This window comes from Carcharodon carcharias, chromosome 3 (genome assembly GCF_017639515.1).
Source record: "Carcharodon carcharias isolate sCarCar2 chromosome 3, sCarCar2.pri, whole genome shotgun sequence".
NCBI classification, from domain to species: domain Eukaryota; kingdom Metazoa; phylum Chordata; class Chondrichthyes; order Lamniformes; family Lamnidae; genus Carcharodon; species Carcharodon carcharias.
Genome location: NC_054469.1, coordinates 8,068,708 through 8,085,277, shown reverse-complemented (window position 1 = coordinate 8,085,277; position 16,570 = coordinate 8,068,708). Strand labels below are relative to the sequence as shown.

Below are 16,570 nucleotides of genomic sequence, written 5' to 3'. Positions count from 1 at the left end.
GGAGCAAGTGATAAATCACACAGATTTTCATCATAATATCCTGTGAGATTCACTGCTTTACGACAAACATGAACCACAATTAGATGTGACGTAGGGAAGAACAAGAACTGCATCTGTGCTGTGCCTCTCACAACCTCAGGATGTCCCAAAACACTTTACAACCAATGCAGTTTTTTTTTTGACGTTATCCCTGTTGGAATATTGGAAACTCAGCAGCCAATTTCCACACAAAGGAGTCCGACAAAGCAATGTGATAACGACCAGATTATTACAGGCTGGTCAGCTTAACCTGGGTGGTGGGCAAATTATTGGAAAAGATTCTGAGACACAGTATAAATCTTCATTTCGAAAGACATGGTTTAATCAAGAATAGTTAGCTTATCACTAACCTTCCCTTTTGTTCTACCTGATACCCTCCTTTTTCAACAACAGTAAACCCATCACATATCTACCGCCCTCCAGTTCTGGAGAAGAGTCATCCGGACTTGAAACATGAATTTATTTTTCTCCCTCCACAGATGCAGCCAGGCCTGCTGAGTATTTCCAGCACTTCCTGTTTTTATTTGTTAAGGGAAGGTTGTGTCTGACTAACTTGGTTGTATTTTTTTTGAAGAATGACAAGGTGGTTTTAACGATGTTGCTTGACAGATGAATATTGGCCAGGAAACCTGCTTTTTGTTCCCACAAAATAATGCCGTGGGTCTTCAACATCCGCCCGAGGGTGCTGCCAGGCCTTGTTTAAACAGCTCAGCCCAAGAAAGGCACCTCTGACAATGCAGCACTCCCCCCTCAGTATTGCACTGGGAATGTCGGCCTGGATTATGTGCTCATGTTTCTGGACTGGAATTTGAACCCATGACCTTCTGACTCAAGAGGTGAGAGCACTACATGTGGAGCCCTGGCTGATGGTGTCCAACCTTTTGGAGAATGGTCAGGATCCATCTGCCACAACCACTGAATGACCAGAATGACAGACGTATTTAAAAGGAATCTAGGTAAGTACATGAAAGAAAAAGGAATAGAAGGATATGTTGAAAGCATGAGTTGCAGTAAGTTGGGTGGAGGCTTGGGTGGGGTGTAATCACCTACAGATTCTGGTTGGGCCTGTTTGCAGTGCTGTCAAATCTATATAAAACAGGAGCATCATTCACAGTTCAAACCCACCGGTACACAGAGTTACAGTGATCACCAGCCCCCTAGAAGAATGAGAGGTGATCTTATTGAAACACATAAGATCCTGAGGGGACTTGACAGGGTGCATGCTGAAAGGATGGTTCCCCTTATGGGAGAGACTAGAACTAGGGGACACAGTTTGAAAATAAGAGGTCTCCCATTTAAGACGGAGATGAGGAGAAATTTTATCCCTTAGAGGGTCGTTAGCTGTGGAATGCTCTTCCCAAGAGAGCAGTGGAGGCTGGGTCATTGAATATTTTTAAGGCAGAGGTAGATAGATTCTTGACTGACAAGGGAATCAAATGGTACAGGAGGTAAACAGGAAAGTAGAGGGCACCAACCAGATCAGCCATGATCTTCTCAAATGGCAGGGCAGGCTCAAGGGGCTGAATGGTCTTCTCCTGCTCCTAATTTCAATGTTTATATATTCTGCTGTGGTTCATTTTGTGATTTGGTTTACTCTTACCTGTTCTCTGTTTTTCCATTAGGCTTGTGTGCTAGGTGAACTAATAAAGAGCTAATTCCTGACTGATGCTGAAAGGCTGCTCTTTTGCTGGTCTAACTTCTAAATTCACCAGCCTTTCCAAATCATCCAAAATTGTAAAACAGCAAAGGCTCCAAAGGAACTGCGAGCTGGGTCCAGCCCTTCATCTACGTACTGCCCACTGCCAATGCAGAATGCAGGTATGAGGGTTAGGTTTAGGAAAGGTCACATAGCAATCATAGAACCCCATTGGGATTAGGAGCCTGTGTATCTATATTAAATAATTCTGAACACTGGTAATGCAAAATACATTGTCAAACAGAGCTATCTGTAAACTTATTTTCCAAAAAAAAAAATGAAGATGACTTACTGCAAGCTTCAGTAGGCGCTCTATCATCCTGGAATAGTCCATATCCTGGAATTAATAATTACCAAGGTGTATCATAAACACATACAAACATTACAACACAGAGTCTTCAACGGTGATCAGTGTGCAAGTATATGGAACACGTTAAACAGAAGTCTGCATGAGAAGCTGTTGGAAATACTGATGAAAAACTGAGGGAAAAAAGGTCATAAAATTTAATAAAATCGAACGTCAAAACGCACTAGTTGAGAAGCTTCAGACGAAGAATCAAGACGTCCTCTCAATGTACACTATCCAAATCCTCAGTCATTTCAGGTACGTGAGGATGGAATTATAAAACAAATCCTTGAGGGAACGGAAAAGGAGTTTTACTCTGTAAACTATGTGCTGTACCTGTTCTGGGAGTGTATGTTGGGGACAGTGTAGAGGGAGCTTTACTCTGTATCTAACCCCGTGCTGTACCTGTCCTGGGAGTGTTTGATGGGGACAGTATAGAGGGAGCTTTACTCTGTATCTAACCCCGTGCTGTACCTGCCCTGGGAGTGTTTGTTGAGGACAGTGTAGAGGGAGCTTTACTCTGTATCTAACCCCGTGCTATACCTGTCCTGGGAGTGTTTGATGGGGACAGTGTAGAGAGAGCTTTACTCTGTATCTAACCCCGTGCTATACCTGTCCTGGGAGTGTTTGATGGGGACAGTGTAGAGGGAACTTTACTTTGTATCTAACCCCGTGCTGTTCCTGTCCTGGTAGTGTTTGGTAGGACAGTATAGACACAGTTCTATTCTATTTAACCTTGGAGGCTCAATACTGGTTGCTGGGTGCCAAAAATGTTTTTTTCCTGAGCTCAAATAACAAGATCAATGCAAATTTGAGTCGATCACAACTGATCCAAAAATAAGAACTTGTATGAATTCTGTGATTCTAGGTAGCAACTTTAAATGTAATAACATGTCCTAAGACACTTCACAGGACCATTAAAAATTAAAATTTGACACCGAGCTGCATAAGGTGATATTAGGGCAGATGGTCAAAGAGTTAGGTTTTAAGGAGCATCTTAAAGGAAGAGAGTGGAGGAGAGGATTCAGGAGGGAATTTCAGAATTTAAGAACTCCAGGCAGCTGAAGACATGACCACCGAGATGGAGTAAATAGATCTGTTTTTGCAGTAGCGTATCAGTACAGATAATTGTTCAACACGTTCTGTATGCACATCCAACAATTGTCGTTGGAGATTTATGGATCCATCCGTAGTGATGGTCAAAAACAGAAGAACAGAAGTCAGATATAACCAGTTACTTACTTTGAATGGCTTCATGGAATTCTGTATAGCTGGTACCATCCACTAGTGAAAGAAAAGAAAAGCTCTGAGTCTCTCAACTTACTGTACATCTCTATGTAAGACATTTAATACAGGGTATAGAACTCAGCATCCAGTAAATAGGAACAGGAGTAGGCCATTCAGCCCCTCAAGCCTGCTCCACCACTCAACCAGATCATTGCTGACCATCTACCTCAATGCCATCTTCCCTCACTAACCTCATATCCATTGATGTCATTAGTATCTAGAAATCAATCAATCCCTGTCTTGAACATACTCAATGATTGAGCTTCCACAGCCCTCTGGGGTTAGAATTCCAAAGATCCACGACCCTCTTAGTGAAGAAATTCCCCCTCATCTCAGTACAGGACACTGCACATCAGTGAATTGTATTACTGTCCTTTTACACAGATCTGGGTGACGATACATTATTTATACATCAGGACTGCAAAGTAATCAAGGTCGGCCAGGACCACAGATGCACAAGTTTGGGTGTCGGAGAAGCCCTTCGGAAATAAGGCAAAGAGCCAGTCAGCATGAATGGCTGGGGGTGGGGTGAGAGTAAGGTTCTGGCCTCGAGAATCCATCAACTGTCACTTTTACTGTCCATGGGGGGACCTGTATTGCAACTGGCTCGAAGAAGCACAATGCATTTCTTCACAGCTAGCTGCCAGACATCATCTGACACTGGCAAAAGCGGTAGAACCAAAGTTGTGAACATTTATTTCAACCATCTGCACAATTCTGTATGTGTAGCTGTTTAATCTCACTACCTACATTAATTCATTCTGACGACATGAACATGGAGACATTGTGGATCTGCTCAGAGGGCAGGAGTCAGGAGTTAAGTCCCACTCCAGAGACTCGAGCACAAAAGCTAGGCTGATACTCTAGTGTAAGACTGAGGGGATGCTGTACTGTTGAAGGTGTCACTTTTTCAATGAAATGTTAAACTGAGACCCCGCAAATCCTCTCACTTGGATTTTACAGATACATTGGCACTATTTAACAAGACCAGGGAGTTCCCTGCAGTGCCCTGGCCAACATTTATACCCCAACCAAAATCTGAAACAAATGACGTGGTGATTATCTCATTGCTGTGTGTGGGAGTTTGCTGTGTGCAAATTGGATACTACATTCCCTACATTGCCATGGCAGTTGCAAATTAAAAGTAGTTCATTGATAGTGAAACACTTTGGGACCCACTGAGGTCATAAGAGGTGCTATAAAAGTTGAAGGCTTTCTTGCTTTCTCCAGTGCAAACAAGTCCATGGTATCAATATAACCCAGAGTTATATAAGCTGCAGCTCTGTTACATCAGGAGCTGGGCTCAAATCCCAGGAGATTTTTCAGACTGCAAACATGAGAGCGTTAAAAAAAATACAAGCAAAGAAAGGTGCAGGGAGGTCCCAGCCGTTTAAAGAGTCACTTGTTGAGGACTGGTGCTGCAGTAGCTGCAGTTAGAGACCAACCTTTTGCTCCTAGCTATTACCCAATCCAATGGATATGGCTAAAAATTCCATCATGGAATGATTGAAGCAGACAGCATTGATGTATAAATGAGGGAAAGTGGAATTGAGGGGAAAAAGCAGGAAGAGGCAACTAGGACAGGGAAGAGGCTTGTGCGAGTTATACAGGACAGTTGGGCCACAAATGGTCTATTTCTGCGCTGTAGATTCTACATATTTTTATTCTTTCATGGGATGTGGGTGTCGCTGGCAAGGCCAGCATTTATTGCTCATCCCTAATTGCCCTGAACTGATCGACTTGCTAGCTCATTTCAGGGGGCAGTTACGAGCCAACCACGCTGCTGTGGATCTGGAGTCAAACCTAGGCCAGACCAGGTAAGGATGGCAGGTTTAAAGGACATTAGTGAACCAGAAGGGCTTTTACAGCCACTATGACTGAGACTAGCTTTATACTCCAGACTTAATTAATTGAATTCAAATCCTACCTGCTGCCGTGGTTGGAATTGAACCCATGTCCCCAGAGCATTAGCCTAGGCCCCTAGATTACTAGTTCAGGGGCATTACCAATATGCCATCATCGCTGCATTATTCAATAGTGAGTGATTTTCTGAGGACTGGATTGGGGAAGTGCAGAGGGAGCTTTATTCTGCAGACAACCTCGGTGTGTGCATCTGAGCAATGTCTGATGCTGACACATGGTTGCCTGGATTGAAAAAATTCTTACCTCCTTCACTGTGAAAAACAAATATTCATCAAAACAAATAAACAAGCCACCACGATAAAGCATCAAGACAAACCATCAGAACATTTTCCATGTCACCTGGTTATCGTGTGATGAATCTGAAGCTGGAGTTCTCCAGTTCCCGATGAGCAGTTTGGGCCTTTAGCGCCTGTGCCAGCCGGGACATGGCCAAACGTGCGCAGTTCGTCTATTTTATCTTCTTCAGGCCAGGAACCAGTCCTGCATACCTCTGTGGCAGCAAGCAAGGGCAAAAGATGCGAAAAGCAGGTCAAGTGATCTGAAGCGCCTTTACCAAGGTGTCGTCCCAGGGAGCAGGACACAGGAGGGGGACAAGGAGAAGGTCCAAAAAGGTAATCCCAGGCAAGGGATGAAGATGGGGGACAGGAATAGATCCTGTTAAGTGACGTTAAAGAAAGGAGCAGAGTAATAGGCTGCAAATTCAGGAAACAGCTGCAGGAGCAGACCAAGCGAAGTGAGCATGAGAGGAGCCCTGAAGGCCAGAAGGCAGCTGAAGGTCGGCGACCCCGTGCTACGGGCAAAGGTGCTCCTTTGGAGCAGCGGAGATCTGCTTGGCACAGCCAAAGATCTGAAACCGTGCCTGGAAAGTGAAGATTAAGTGTACTCGGAGATCCAGGGGAAAAGAATCTTGGAAGGAGAGATTGAAACCCTGCGCAGTGGGTCATTGTTGAAACCGCCCGAGTAGGAGCAGCTTTCGGAAAGAATTCCAAAGGCGAGATCTTCAAATGCGGAGATCTGAAACCCTCGTGAGAAAAACGAAGTTTCAGCGAGATTGGTTGGCTGGCTCACAACGTGACAAATGGATGGGTTAAGAATCCATGGAATCTGCTTCGGTTGCACCTGTCATTTACTGGGGAGAGTTCAGTGTGTGTCAGAGAAGGGACAAGAATTCAACATCCTTTGATGAGAAAGACTGCAAGGTTATTGGGGAAAGTAGCTGACTGAGTAGTCAGTTATAGAGCTCAGTAAAGTGATCAGTTTAGCAGAGGTGCTACTGGAGGACCAAGTTTACAGTGCGGTTTTTGGGTGTCCAGATACAAGTTGGGTGAAAAGCATTGAGTGAATGTTCAGGAATCCACCAGAAAGAAGCTGTTTGCAACTGTGCCAGTCTCCAGTGGGAAGCCTTTACTTCAAACTAGTGGTAACTCCTCATTTCTTCACTGGTTTGTATGTCTGTAAAGATATTGCTGGGGTAAAGGAATAGTGTGAATTTGAAGCATCTTCTTGTGTTTGTTTCGAGATCTTTTCAACCTTTTTGTCTGGTGTAATATAGTTCATTTTTCCTTGTTTATTAAAATATTTTATTCTTTTTGTTAAACGTTCATCAGCAGATTCCTTTTAAATTGTTCAGTAATTTTCCTCCACAGTTTCTAAAAAGGGAAGTTAGGATCTATCAAGCCAGGTTTCACTCTGGGATCTGACTTGTCCAGTATTAACAGATCGTAACAATCACAGTGATCGTAACAATCACAGTGATGAGGCACACGGCTCAACTCCCTCTTCCGCTCCCAAAATAGCTTAGTAAACACCTAATGATTAACACACATTTTAAAGAACAGCGCATTACTCCAAACTTAGAATTTACTCACCTGCTGAATCAACCCCACTTGTAACTGGATGAGGAAAAGCTGCAAAGGAAAATATCAAACCAGTTATGTGGGACAAGTGGCAAGGCCTCATGATATCAAAACAGGAGCAGGCCATTCAGCCCCTCCAGTCTGTTCCACCATTATATTAGATCTTGGCTTCATACCCCTTGATACCCTTACTCATTTAAAAAAAACTATCCATCTGAGTCTTTAAAATTTCAACTGACTACCCCCCCCCGCCCCCCCCCAAGCATCCAGAGCATTTTGGAGTTCTAGATCTCCAAGACTGTGTGTGGGGAGAGGTGCTTCCTGATTTCACTTCTAAATGGTCTAGCTTTAATTTTAAATCTGCAAGCTTTATTCTGGATTCCCCCAACAGATTAAGGCGTTCTCTCTGTATTTACTCTTGAATCCTTTGATCAACTTAAATGCCTTGAAAATATCACCCATCAACCATCAAACTCAGGGGGACGAGTGGGCAGTGGCTCGGTTGGTAATACATTGGTCTCTGAGGTTTAAATCTCCCTCCAGGGCTTGAGCACAAAAATTCCAGGCTGACACTCCACTGCAGTGCTGAGGGTGTGCTGCACTGTCAGAGGTGCCATCTTTCAAATGAGACTTTAAACCAAGGGTTGGGTCGATGTAAAAGATCCCATGGCACTATTTGGAAGAAGAACAGGGGAGTTATCCCCAGTGTCCTGGCCAACATTTATCCCTTAATCAAGATCATAAAACAAATTATCTGCTCATCATCACATTGCTGCTTGTGGGAGCTTGATGTGTGCACATTAGCTGCCTGTTTCTTACATTACAACCCTGATTATGGTCCAAAAGTACTTCATTGGCTGTTAAGTGCTTTGAGATGTCCAGTGGTCAATATAATTGCTATATAAGCCCGTCTTTCTTTCTTTTAATAAATGCCAATTTTAAGCAACTTGTCCTCATAATTTAACCCTTTATGCTCTGGTAACTGGCGGATCTAAACTACATGCCTCATTCCTGGCCAATAGATCCTTCCTGAGTTGGTCTGCTGTCTAATTACCTAGTTCCTGTGATGATGGCAAGAGACATGTAAATGGAGAACTAATCCCACCACTATCCAGAATTCAAAGACATTTCCATTTGCTGCAGTAATGCTGCCTGATGGGGGAAAACGACTAACTGCTGGCAATGCAGGAGGGTCACCTGAGGTGAACTATTCCAGCCCCAGTACCTGTATTAGACATGTAATGCAATGTAAGCTTATATACCACTAGTTCCAAAATAGACTCAGAATTGTGAAAACAGCTGGGGTTTATAATTGGCTGGAGAAGTGGGCACAGGGACGTTGTGGTGGCGGGGGGGGGGGGGGGTCCATCTGTAGTTTCCTTCACCCCAACCCTCCAGCCAACAGTCATCCACCAATTAGATTCACACAGAAAGAATGCCTCATTGCTGAGGGTTACTTGCAGGGTTATTGATGTACCATAGGCAAGAGCTGCTATCTTTAGAAGCAATGGGGAGGACATACAAATTGGACTCACTCGTATTTACAAGTCGGTACCTGTCTCCTTATTTATCTGGTCCCATTTTAGCCACAAAAGGAGTTTCCATTTTCCTTTGGATTGAGATGCTGGAAAAAATACATTCTCTCCAATCCACCCCCACACCCCCCACCCCACCCCCCACACCCTTGGATATGTTCTTGTGCCGAGAGGGATCTACTTTTGAGAGGTTCTGGGATGGAATTGTGTCTAAAGTTGCTCACCATTTCAAACATTCTCCTCAGCAGGAACCGCTTGCGGATCCGAGATGACCGGGGAAAATTTAGCTCATAGCAGAGGGTGGGGGCTAATAGGAAGTAATACATGTCTAGAAAACAAATGGAAACAAAAAGACATCAAATAACGGGGAGGCAATAAAAGTAAAAGAAACAAAGAACCACAGAATGGGAGGAAAGGAAACTTGCTGTCCTCCTTCCCCACTTTGGGCCTGTATGCGACTCCAATCCCACACACAACATGGCTGTGACTCCTAACATTCTTCGGAAGTGACCTAGCAAACCACTAGTGGGGGTAACTTCATTATACAGTTAATGAAGGGCTTACCAAAATCTTCTCAAGGGTAATCAGGATTGGGCAATAAATCATATAATCTTACAGCACAGGAGGCCATTTGACCCATCCTGCCTGTGCCAGCTCTTCGAACAGGCTATCCCGCTTGTCCCACACACCCTTGCTTGTTTTCCAAGGTCCTGCAATTTTTTCTTTTTTTGAAGTACATTTTCTTTTGTAAGTTATTACTGAATCTGCTTCCATCATTCTTTCAACTTGTGCATTCCCGATTATAATAAAACAATTTCCCCTAATTTCCCCCCTACACCTCCCCAGGCACTGACCCATCCATCAGTGGAGAGTTTCTCTTTAATCCACATCAATGATTAGGGTGTGGAGGCCCAATGTAATATTTCCAAGTTTGCTGATGACACAAAACTGGGTGGGAATGTGAGTTGTGAGGAGGCTTCAAGGGGATTTAAACAGGCTAAGTGAGTGGGCAAGAACATGACAGGTGGAATATAATGTGGAAAAATGTGAAGTTATCCATTTTGTTTGGAAAAACAGAACTGCAGAGTATTTCTTATATGGGGAGTGGTGATGTCCAAAGGGACACGAGTGTCCTTGTTCAAAAGCCAAAATCTAACATCCAGGTACCACAAGCAGTTAGGAAGGCAAACGGTTTGTCAGCCAATTGTAAGGGGATTTGAGTAAAGGAGCTAGGAAGTCTTGCTGCAGTTGTGTAGAGCCTTGGTAAGACCACACCTGGAGTAGTGTGTGCAGTTCTGGTTCCTTAACTAAGCAAGAATATACTGGCCATAGAGGGAGTGCAATGAAGGTTCACCAGACCAATTCCTAGGATGGTGGGTTTGTCCTATGAGGAAAGATTGAGGAGACTGGGCCTGTATTCTCTAGAGTTTAGAAGAATGAGAGGTGATCTCATTGAAGCGTATAAAATTCTCACAGGACTCAGCAGAGCGGATGCAGGAAAGATGTTTCCCCCGATTGGGAGGGCCCAGAGCTAGGGGGCACAGTCTCAGAATAAGAGGTGGGCCATTTAGGACTGAGATGAGGAGGAATCTCTTCAGTCAGAGGGTGGTGAATCTTTGTAATTCTCTATTCCAGAGGGCTGTGGAGATTCAGCCACTGAAAATGCTCAAAGCAGAGGTTGATAGATTTCTAGATACCAATGACATCAAGGGATACAGGGATAGTGTGGGAAGATGGGGTCGAGGAAGAAGATCAGCCATGATCTAGTTGAATAGTGGAGAAAGCTCGAGGGGACAAATGGTCAACTTCTGCGCCATTGTTCACATCCTCTATCAAAACCGGGACCCCCCCCGCCGAGTTCATGAAAGATCTATATGAAAAGGCAAGACACTTTTTCCTTTCATATCTTGGCTTCCAAAAAAATGAGCAGAAGGGTGACTGAATTTAGTGCAAATTATCACAATAACTTCACCAGAAGATCCATCGCAACCTTCCCTGTTCAAGGATACTTTTTTTGAAAAAAAAGCTTCACTTCAATCAACATACAAATAATTGCAGATTATATCAGCAGGGGGCAGAGTAGGCTTATTTACAGCATCCCACACAAGCTCGTCAACTTTTATCAACTGTAACTCAGCAGCTACATGACCAGTACATATATCTTGCTCCATTCCACGCTGACTACTCACCAGCCACTCCTGACTACCAGGAAAGAAGTGTCAGAAGCAAAAATGTTAGGCAACCCCGGTGCCAGTGACTTGAGGAAATGTTACGAAAACTGGGTTTGGTCGTCTCTGCTGAGGAAACTTGGAGGTGACATCATTGAAGCTCATGCTAACAGAACACCAAATTTACTCAGGCAGCTTTTTCATTATGGAAAAGGATTCAAATAAAGGAGGCATAATTTATTATGTTACGACCGGGATGGGAGGATCCCACAAATTATAAAGCCCCGTTACTCCACAGGCCGTCCTGTTAATTTAAACGTTTAATCTTTCTCAGCAAAACGGCCAATTGTTTACCTATACCTCTAGTACCCAGTAGAAGAGAGACTCTGACTGGGCTTCTTTCAAAAGCTCAGAATGATTAATTTATTTTAAAACAAAACTTCTTTTAACAAGTTGCAAGTACTGGTTAACACACAATTGTAATCGGGAAAGTTTAATCTATCTCTTCCTGTAGAATTCCCCCAGCACACACACAGACAAACAAAGGACAAAGAGAAACAGTATCTCTGCAGGGATGGGCTTTGAAGGGTTGGCGTTATAAAATAAAGGATAAAGTCCGCAGGGTTTCGACGCTGTCGACCTGGAGTTCCCTCATGTCTGGAAGTTCTCACCAACTGATCTCAGCTTTGCAGGTCCAAATGCAGACTAGTTACACTCAGAAGAGGGTTCTCTGGCTACAGGTTGACAGCCAATTTGAGGCAAGGTAGAGGGAGGGAGACAGTCAAGACCGCTTTCCTTTCTCAGCTTGTTCTCCAACAAGACTGCCTTCAATACAAGCAGGTTCACAACCTCAGTTTTTTCCCTCTCTCCCATGTCATTGCCTTTTTGTCTCCCAGATTTTCATTAATTAAAGTGCTTCGCAGTTCAACACAAACAAGCAACTCCTTCCCAAGCACCATATAGATCAGGTGATTTCTTGGACCAGGCCTGCCTGGTGACAGTTCCAAGGTGAACTTATGATCTTTTTGAAAAAAAAAACCCCAGCTTAGCCTCCAGATGACCAGGTCATGACAGGTCCTTACATTTTTAAAAGAAAGCTTCAGTCTTGAGAGATACGATTCTAACAATTAGTTCAGCGCAACTTAACATATAATAGGAAAATTACTAAAGCTTACAACACAAACGGGGTTAATAGATGAGGTGTGTTTCGACAGAGATTTGATGGGATAACTTTTCAAATTATTTATTCCTGGGATGTAGGAGCCGTTGGTAAGGCTGACATATACTGCCCATCCCCAGTTACTTGGAGGTGCTGGCGTTGTTTAGTACTACAGCATGGCCACTTCACAGCACAGTTAAGAGTTAACCACTTAATGCGGGATGAGTGTGTCATATCATTCAGACCAAGTTAGGAGAGATTTAACAACAATCCACTGACTTGGTTATCACTTTTAGTGACTTGGATTCAAATCGGAATGCCAACTCCCAAAATGCCACAATGGGATTTGAACGTGCAATATTCTGGATTATGTGTACAATAACCATATCCTAATGCTCATCAGTAGCATTGGCCTAATGGGCTTTTCCTGTTCATAAAAATCTGGTTTTGGTAGAAGTGTAAGCTACGTTAATAGTACTAGAGGAACCCATTTGACCCGCTGCATCTGTGCCAGCTGTTAATTGTATATTTGAGTATTTAATCGGATTCAGGTGATGGACATTAACTTGGGATTCAACCATGCTCCGATAGCTAAAAACTGTGGTTTCAAAGAAGAGTAATATTGGATTCGAAACTTTGACTCTGTTTCTCGCCACATAAGCTGCTAGACCTGCTGGGATTTTCCAGCACTTTGTTTTTATTTCAGATCCCCAAGCATCTGCAGTATTTTGCTTTTATTAAAAACTGTGGCTGTTGGGTTTTGAAATGCACGTCTGTAGTGTGCGTCTCTGTAAATACAAGTTTACAAGTGCGTAAAGATTAGGCTCTAGTTTGATCCCTCAGCGCCTGACTATCTGGATCAAAACACCAGCTCTATGCTTCAATAATCTGAAACTAATCCCACTGCCCTGTAATCTCCCAATCTTTTCCTTTGCTTATAATATTTATCCATGTTCCCTGGTCTCTGCTTCAACTATCTCCTGAGGCACAGCATTCCTTGCTGTAAGGGAATATCACCTGGCCTCTTCTCCTCGCTATTGACAACTGAGATAGAGGGTTTTGTCAGGCAAGGGTGTCAATCATCATGAAGCTGAACATGAAGATAAATGGTGAAGATCAACCAAGATCTTACTTAATAGCAGAACAGACTTGAGGAGCTGAATGGACCAAGCCTGCTCCAATGTTCCTCATTCTGAACAGCTTCTCAACATCAGCAACTATCATATAGGGCAAAAGAAACCAAAGTTGTCATCAGTGAAGAAATATTGAGTTAAAGGGTCAAACTAAGAACAAGACTTGCTCTTCAGAGCCATGCCATGCTATTTTGCAAATCCGTACTCAATGGAGCTGAGCATGGTCTGCCTTCAACTTGTTACCTTGCCCCCTCACCTGAAAATGATAACTTGCCACTTGTCATCTGGTTGACCCAGGTCCATTCTTTATTTGGGGCATCACAGGGAGCTCAAACCCATCCACGCCAAAGCATTTGCTAGCAGAAGGTTAAATGAATAGTGATACAAAGAGATTAATAGCCTCGATGATTAATCAATTCCATTCCACTCAAGCTAATGGGATGCAGTTAGGGGGGCCAAAATTGTCTTGGAAAAAAACTGATAATCTTCAGATTTGTGTGTGCTTTCCTAACTGTCCCCTTCGTTCACTCCTGTGCAGATTCAGTGAAAAGAGCAGCAGGTACCAGTGTTTAAGCAAATGTTCAGACAATCCAATGATTATGGATGTGAGGATACAACAGAACCCATGTTACAGATACTTTGAGAATGAAGGGTGCTATTAAATATGAAATATTATTTGCATACAATGATAAAAACAGGCATAGTAAAATGTCAAACTCAAATTATAACAAGTTACAGTGACAGAATTAAACACTCTGCAATTTATTGGGTTGAAATGCTTGAATTATGCAGGGACATTCCAACCTCAGTGACTTATAGGATCAAACAACACTGAAGCAGGACATTCGACTCAATGTGCCTGTTTGTGCTGGTTTTCTGAAAAGAACTATCCAATTAGCTTTGTTCCCTGCTCTTTCCCCATGGCCTTGCAAATTTGGTATCTTTAGCTTTCTCCCTTAAATGGACATTTGCCTCAAAGACTGACAGCAGGATGTGGCAAACTTCCTGTGACTGGCTAACAGGAGGTTCACTATAAAAAGCACAAACGCTGTCTCCAATCTGCATCCTGCACCCCACCCTGCCGCATCCCCAAACCCTACATATACCAGGCGTTGCCCCTTCCCCATGTCCCTGCAACCCCCAGAAGACAAATGGCGGACTGAGCTTCAATAGTCACAGAAATTCCCATCTGCAGACGTGCCACGGAGTCTCACCTATAAACTTACAGCCCACGACAAGGATCATTTCAGATCTGCCAACAACTAGGACTTTCAACTCAAGAATTATGAAACCGCCCTCACCTTTGTACGTCAGGTTTCCTGGATACACGACCACTGTTTGCACCGCTTCTCCGTTCTCTTTCAAACCGGGAGCTACGAAAAGATTCGTTAAGTTATTCCAGCTGCAGCTCAAACTCAAATAACGTCCACAGTCAGAGCAAAGATCTACAGCAGTAAACTGGCGCATCAATTCTGCCGCTGAAGAATTTCTTTGCAATTCATATTTAATCAGTCCTTAGCATCTACTGCTGGCACCCTCCAGCAGCTGATGAAAATAGAGGCATAAGACGTATTTTTGAGGATATGGTTTAAAGAAAGCAGCGGTAATGAGATTTGCTAACAACATTTAATTCAGCAATACGATCTCTACAGGAGGAGCAGAGGCAGATAAGATTTCTTTAAAGCTTTTCTGATTTGAAGTACAGGGCGAGCCAGGAAATTCCTGCGTTATCCTTCCACCATTGGAACCTGGGTTCGAACTAATTGCTATGATGAAAGTCTCCCTTCTGCAAGGACCAAAAAGTTGTTTAAAGAAGATAGTTGGGCAATCTTAATCTTCACACCTTGTGTACATGGGCCCACAGGACAAAACAATGTCAAACTGGCACCAGTTAGAAAAGATGCAAATGTCACGCTACATATCAGGAGTTCTTGGGAGATTGGGAGCGAGGCACATTGTCACAAAATTGAGAGTTAAAGCCCCACCCCAGGTCCAGACTGTTTCTTGAGTGTAGTTCAACGAGTCTTGCAATGTCAAAAGGTGCTGCCTTGAGCTATTTAACCATTTCAGGTAGATGCACAAGATCCCATGGAACTAGTCAGACAACAGCAGAGGAATTCTACCTATGTCCTGATCAAAATCTACCCTTGAGAAAAGGTTATCTGATTATTTACCACAATGTTGTTTGTTCTGCACAAACTGGCTCCTTTTAACAACAGTGGCAGCACTTTGAAACAGCAATCTCTTTGGATGACTCAAGGACATAAAAGATGCGATGGAAACGTTATTTCATTCATTTGTTCTTTTATTGTCGGAGCAGAATTGGGGGCGGAGGGGGGGCGAAGGTTGGTTCTGTTGTACCTGCCTTGGAAACATTTGATGCCAATGTTACCTGCTCTAACTGGGAAAATGCGTCAAAGCCCAGTCCAAACAGCCTTCAGCTAGAACACCAAAGAGAAACAGCACTGTAAAACTAATAATACTATTCCACCCTAATTTTTTGGACAATTTTCAGACCTTCCAATGCTACGTACTACTCTCCAACAGAGTGTATGAATTGTTGACCTGTGTACAGCTCAATTGGTCTTGGGCTTTGGCTCATTTCCTTTACACCCCCCATCGAGAAAACCCATCAAAATGCGGGCAAAGAGGTCTGCATATCTTTCTACTCTCTCCAACCCTGTACCCCCTCTAATGACCTGGATGAGATTGGTAAATATTATATTCAATCATTTTGTCATGCACACTACTGATACTGCAAAAAAAAAATCACAATATTAGCATTTTCCATTTAGTATCGCTGATAAAAGAGACATGTCGTCAAAGCTTCTCATCTGCACTCATCAGGACAGATGCAAGAATACCGAACCTCAAAAGGGACAACAATTTGTACTGCATGACAAAAGAGTACTGATTGGTTGGCAACTCAGCTCTGATTGGTGGGGGCGTTGCCATGGAGAATGCACCAGGAATATTCAAAAGGTAACACCTTTCCAGGCAACCTAATTACCCACTTAACAGCAGCCTCATGCACCATCTCCAAAGGCAGTCCAAGGCCTGCTGGGCACTTACGTTACACGTATCAGCATGACTGGGACATCTTGTCAAGCCAAACTTAAGCACTTCAAAAATAATCAGTTCTGATGAACGATTATCGGTCCGAAACGTTAACTCTGTTTAACTTGCTATAGATATGCCTGACTGGCTGAGCATTTAAAGCATTTTCTGTTTTTATTGTTGTAAAGCAGGTGTTTGGAGTTGTGAAAGGCACTATTCCTAAAAGAGTTGACGCTTCGAGTCCTCATGACCCTTCGACAGAACTTGAGGTTCTGTCGAAGGGTCATGAGGACTCGAAACGTCAACTCTTTTCTTCTCCGCCGATGCTGCCAGACCTGCTGAGTTTTTCCAGGTAATTCTGTTTTTGTTTT

At 43.3% G+C, this 16,570-nt stretch overlaps 1 protein-coding gene across 2 annotated transcripts in view; it reads right to left on the bottom strand.

Moving 5' to 3' along the window:
* Positions 1–16,570, bottom strand: part of LOC121276218 (diacylglycerol O-acyltransferase 1-like) — a 128,133-nt gene that overhangs the window by 24,044 nt on the left and 87,519 nt on the right. For both annotated transcript variants that reach the window (XM_041184389.1, XM_041184390.1), the window contains 5 exons: positions 14,444–14,515; positions 8,907–9,010; positions 7,160–7,198; positions 3,324–3,365; positions 2,028–2,072 (listed from right to left, as the gene is read on the bottom strand). In XM_041184389.1, the coding sequence (XP_041040323.1) occupies positions 2,028–2,072; positions 3,324–3,365; positions 7,160–7,198; positions 8,907–9,010; positions 14,444–14,515 (302 nt within the window). The remainder of the gene's footprint in view (positions 1–2,027; positions 2,073–3,323; positions 3,366–7,159; positions 7,199–8,906; positions 9,011–14,443; positions 14,516–16,570) is intronic.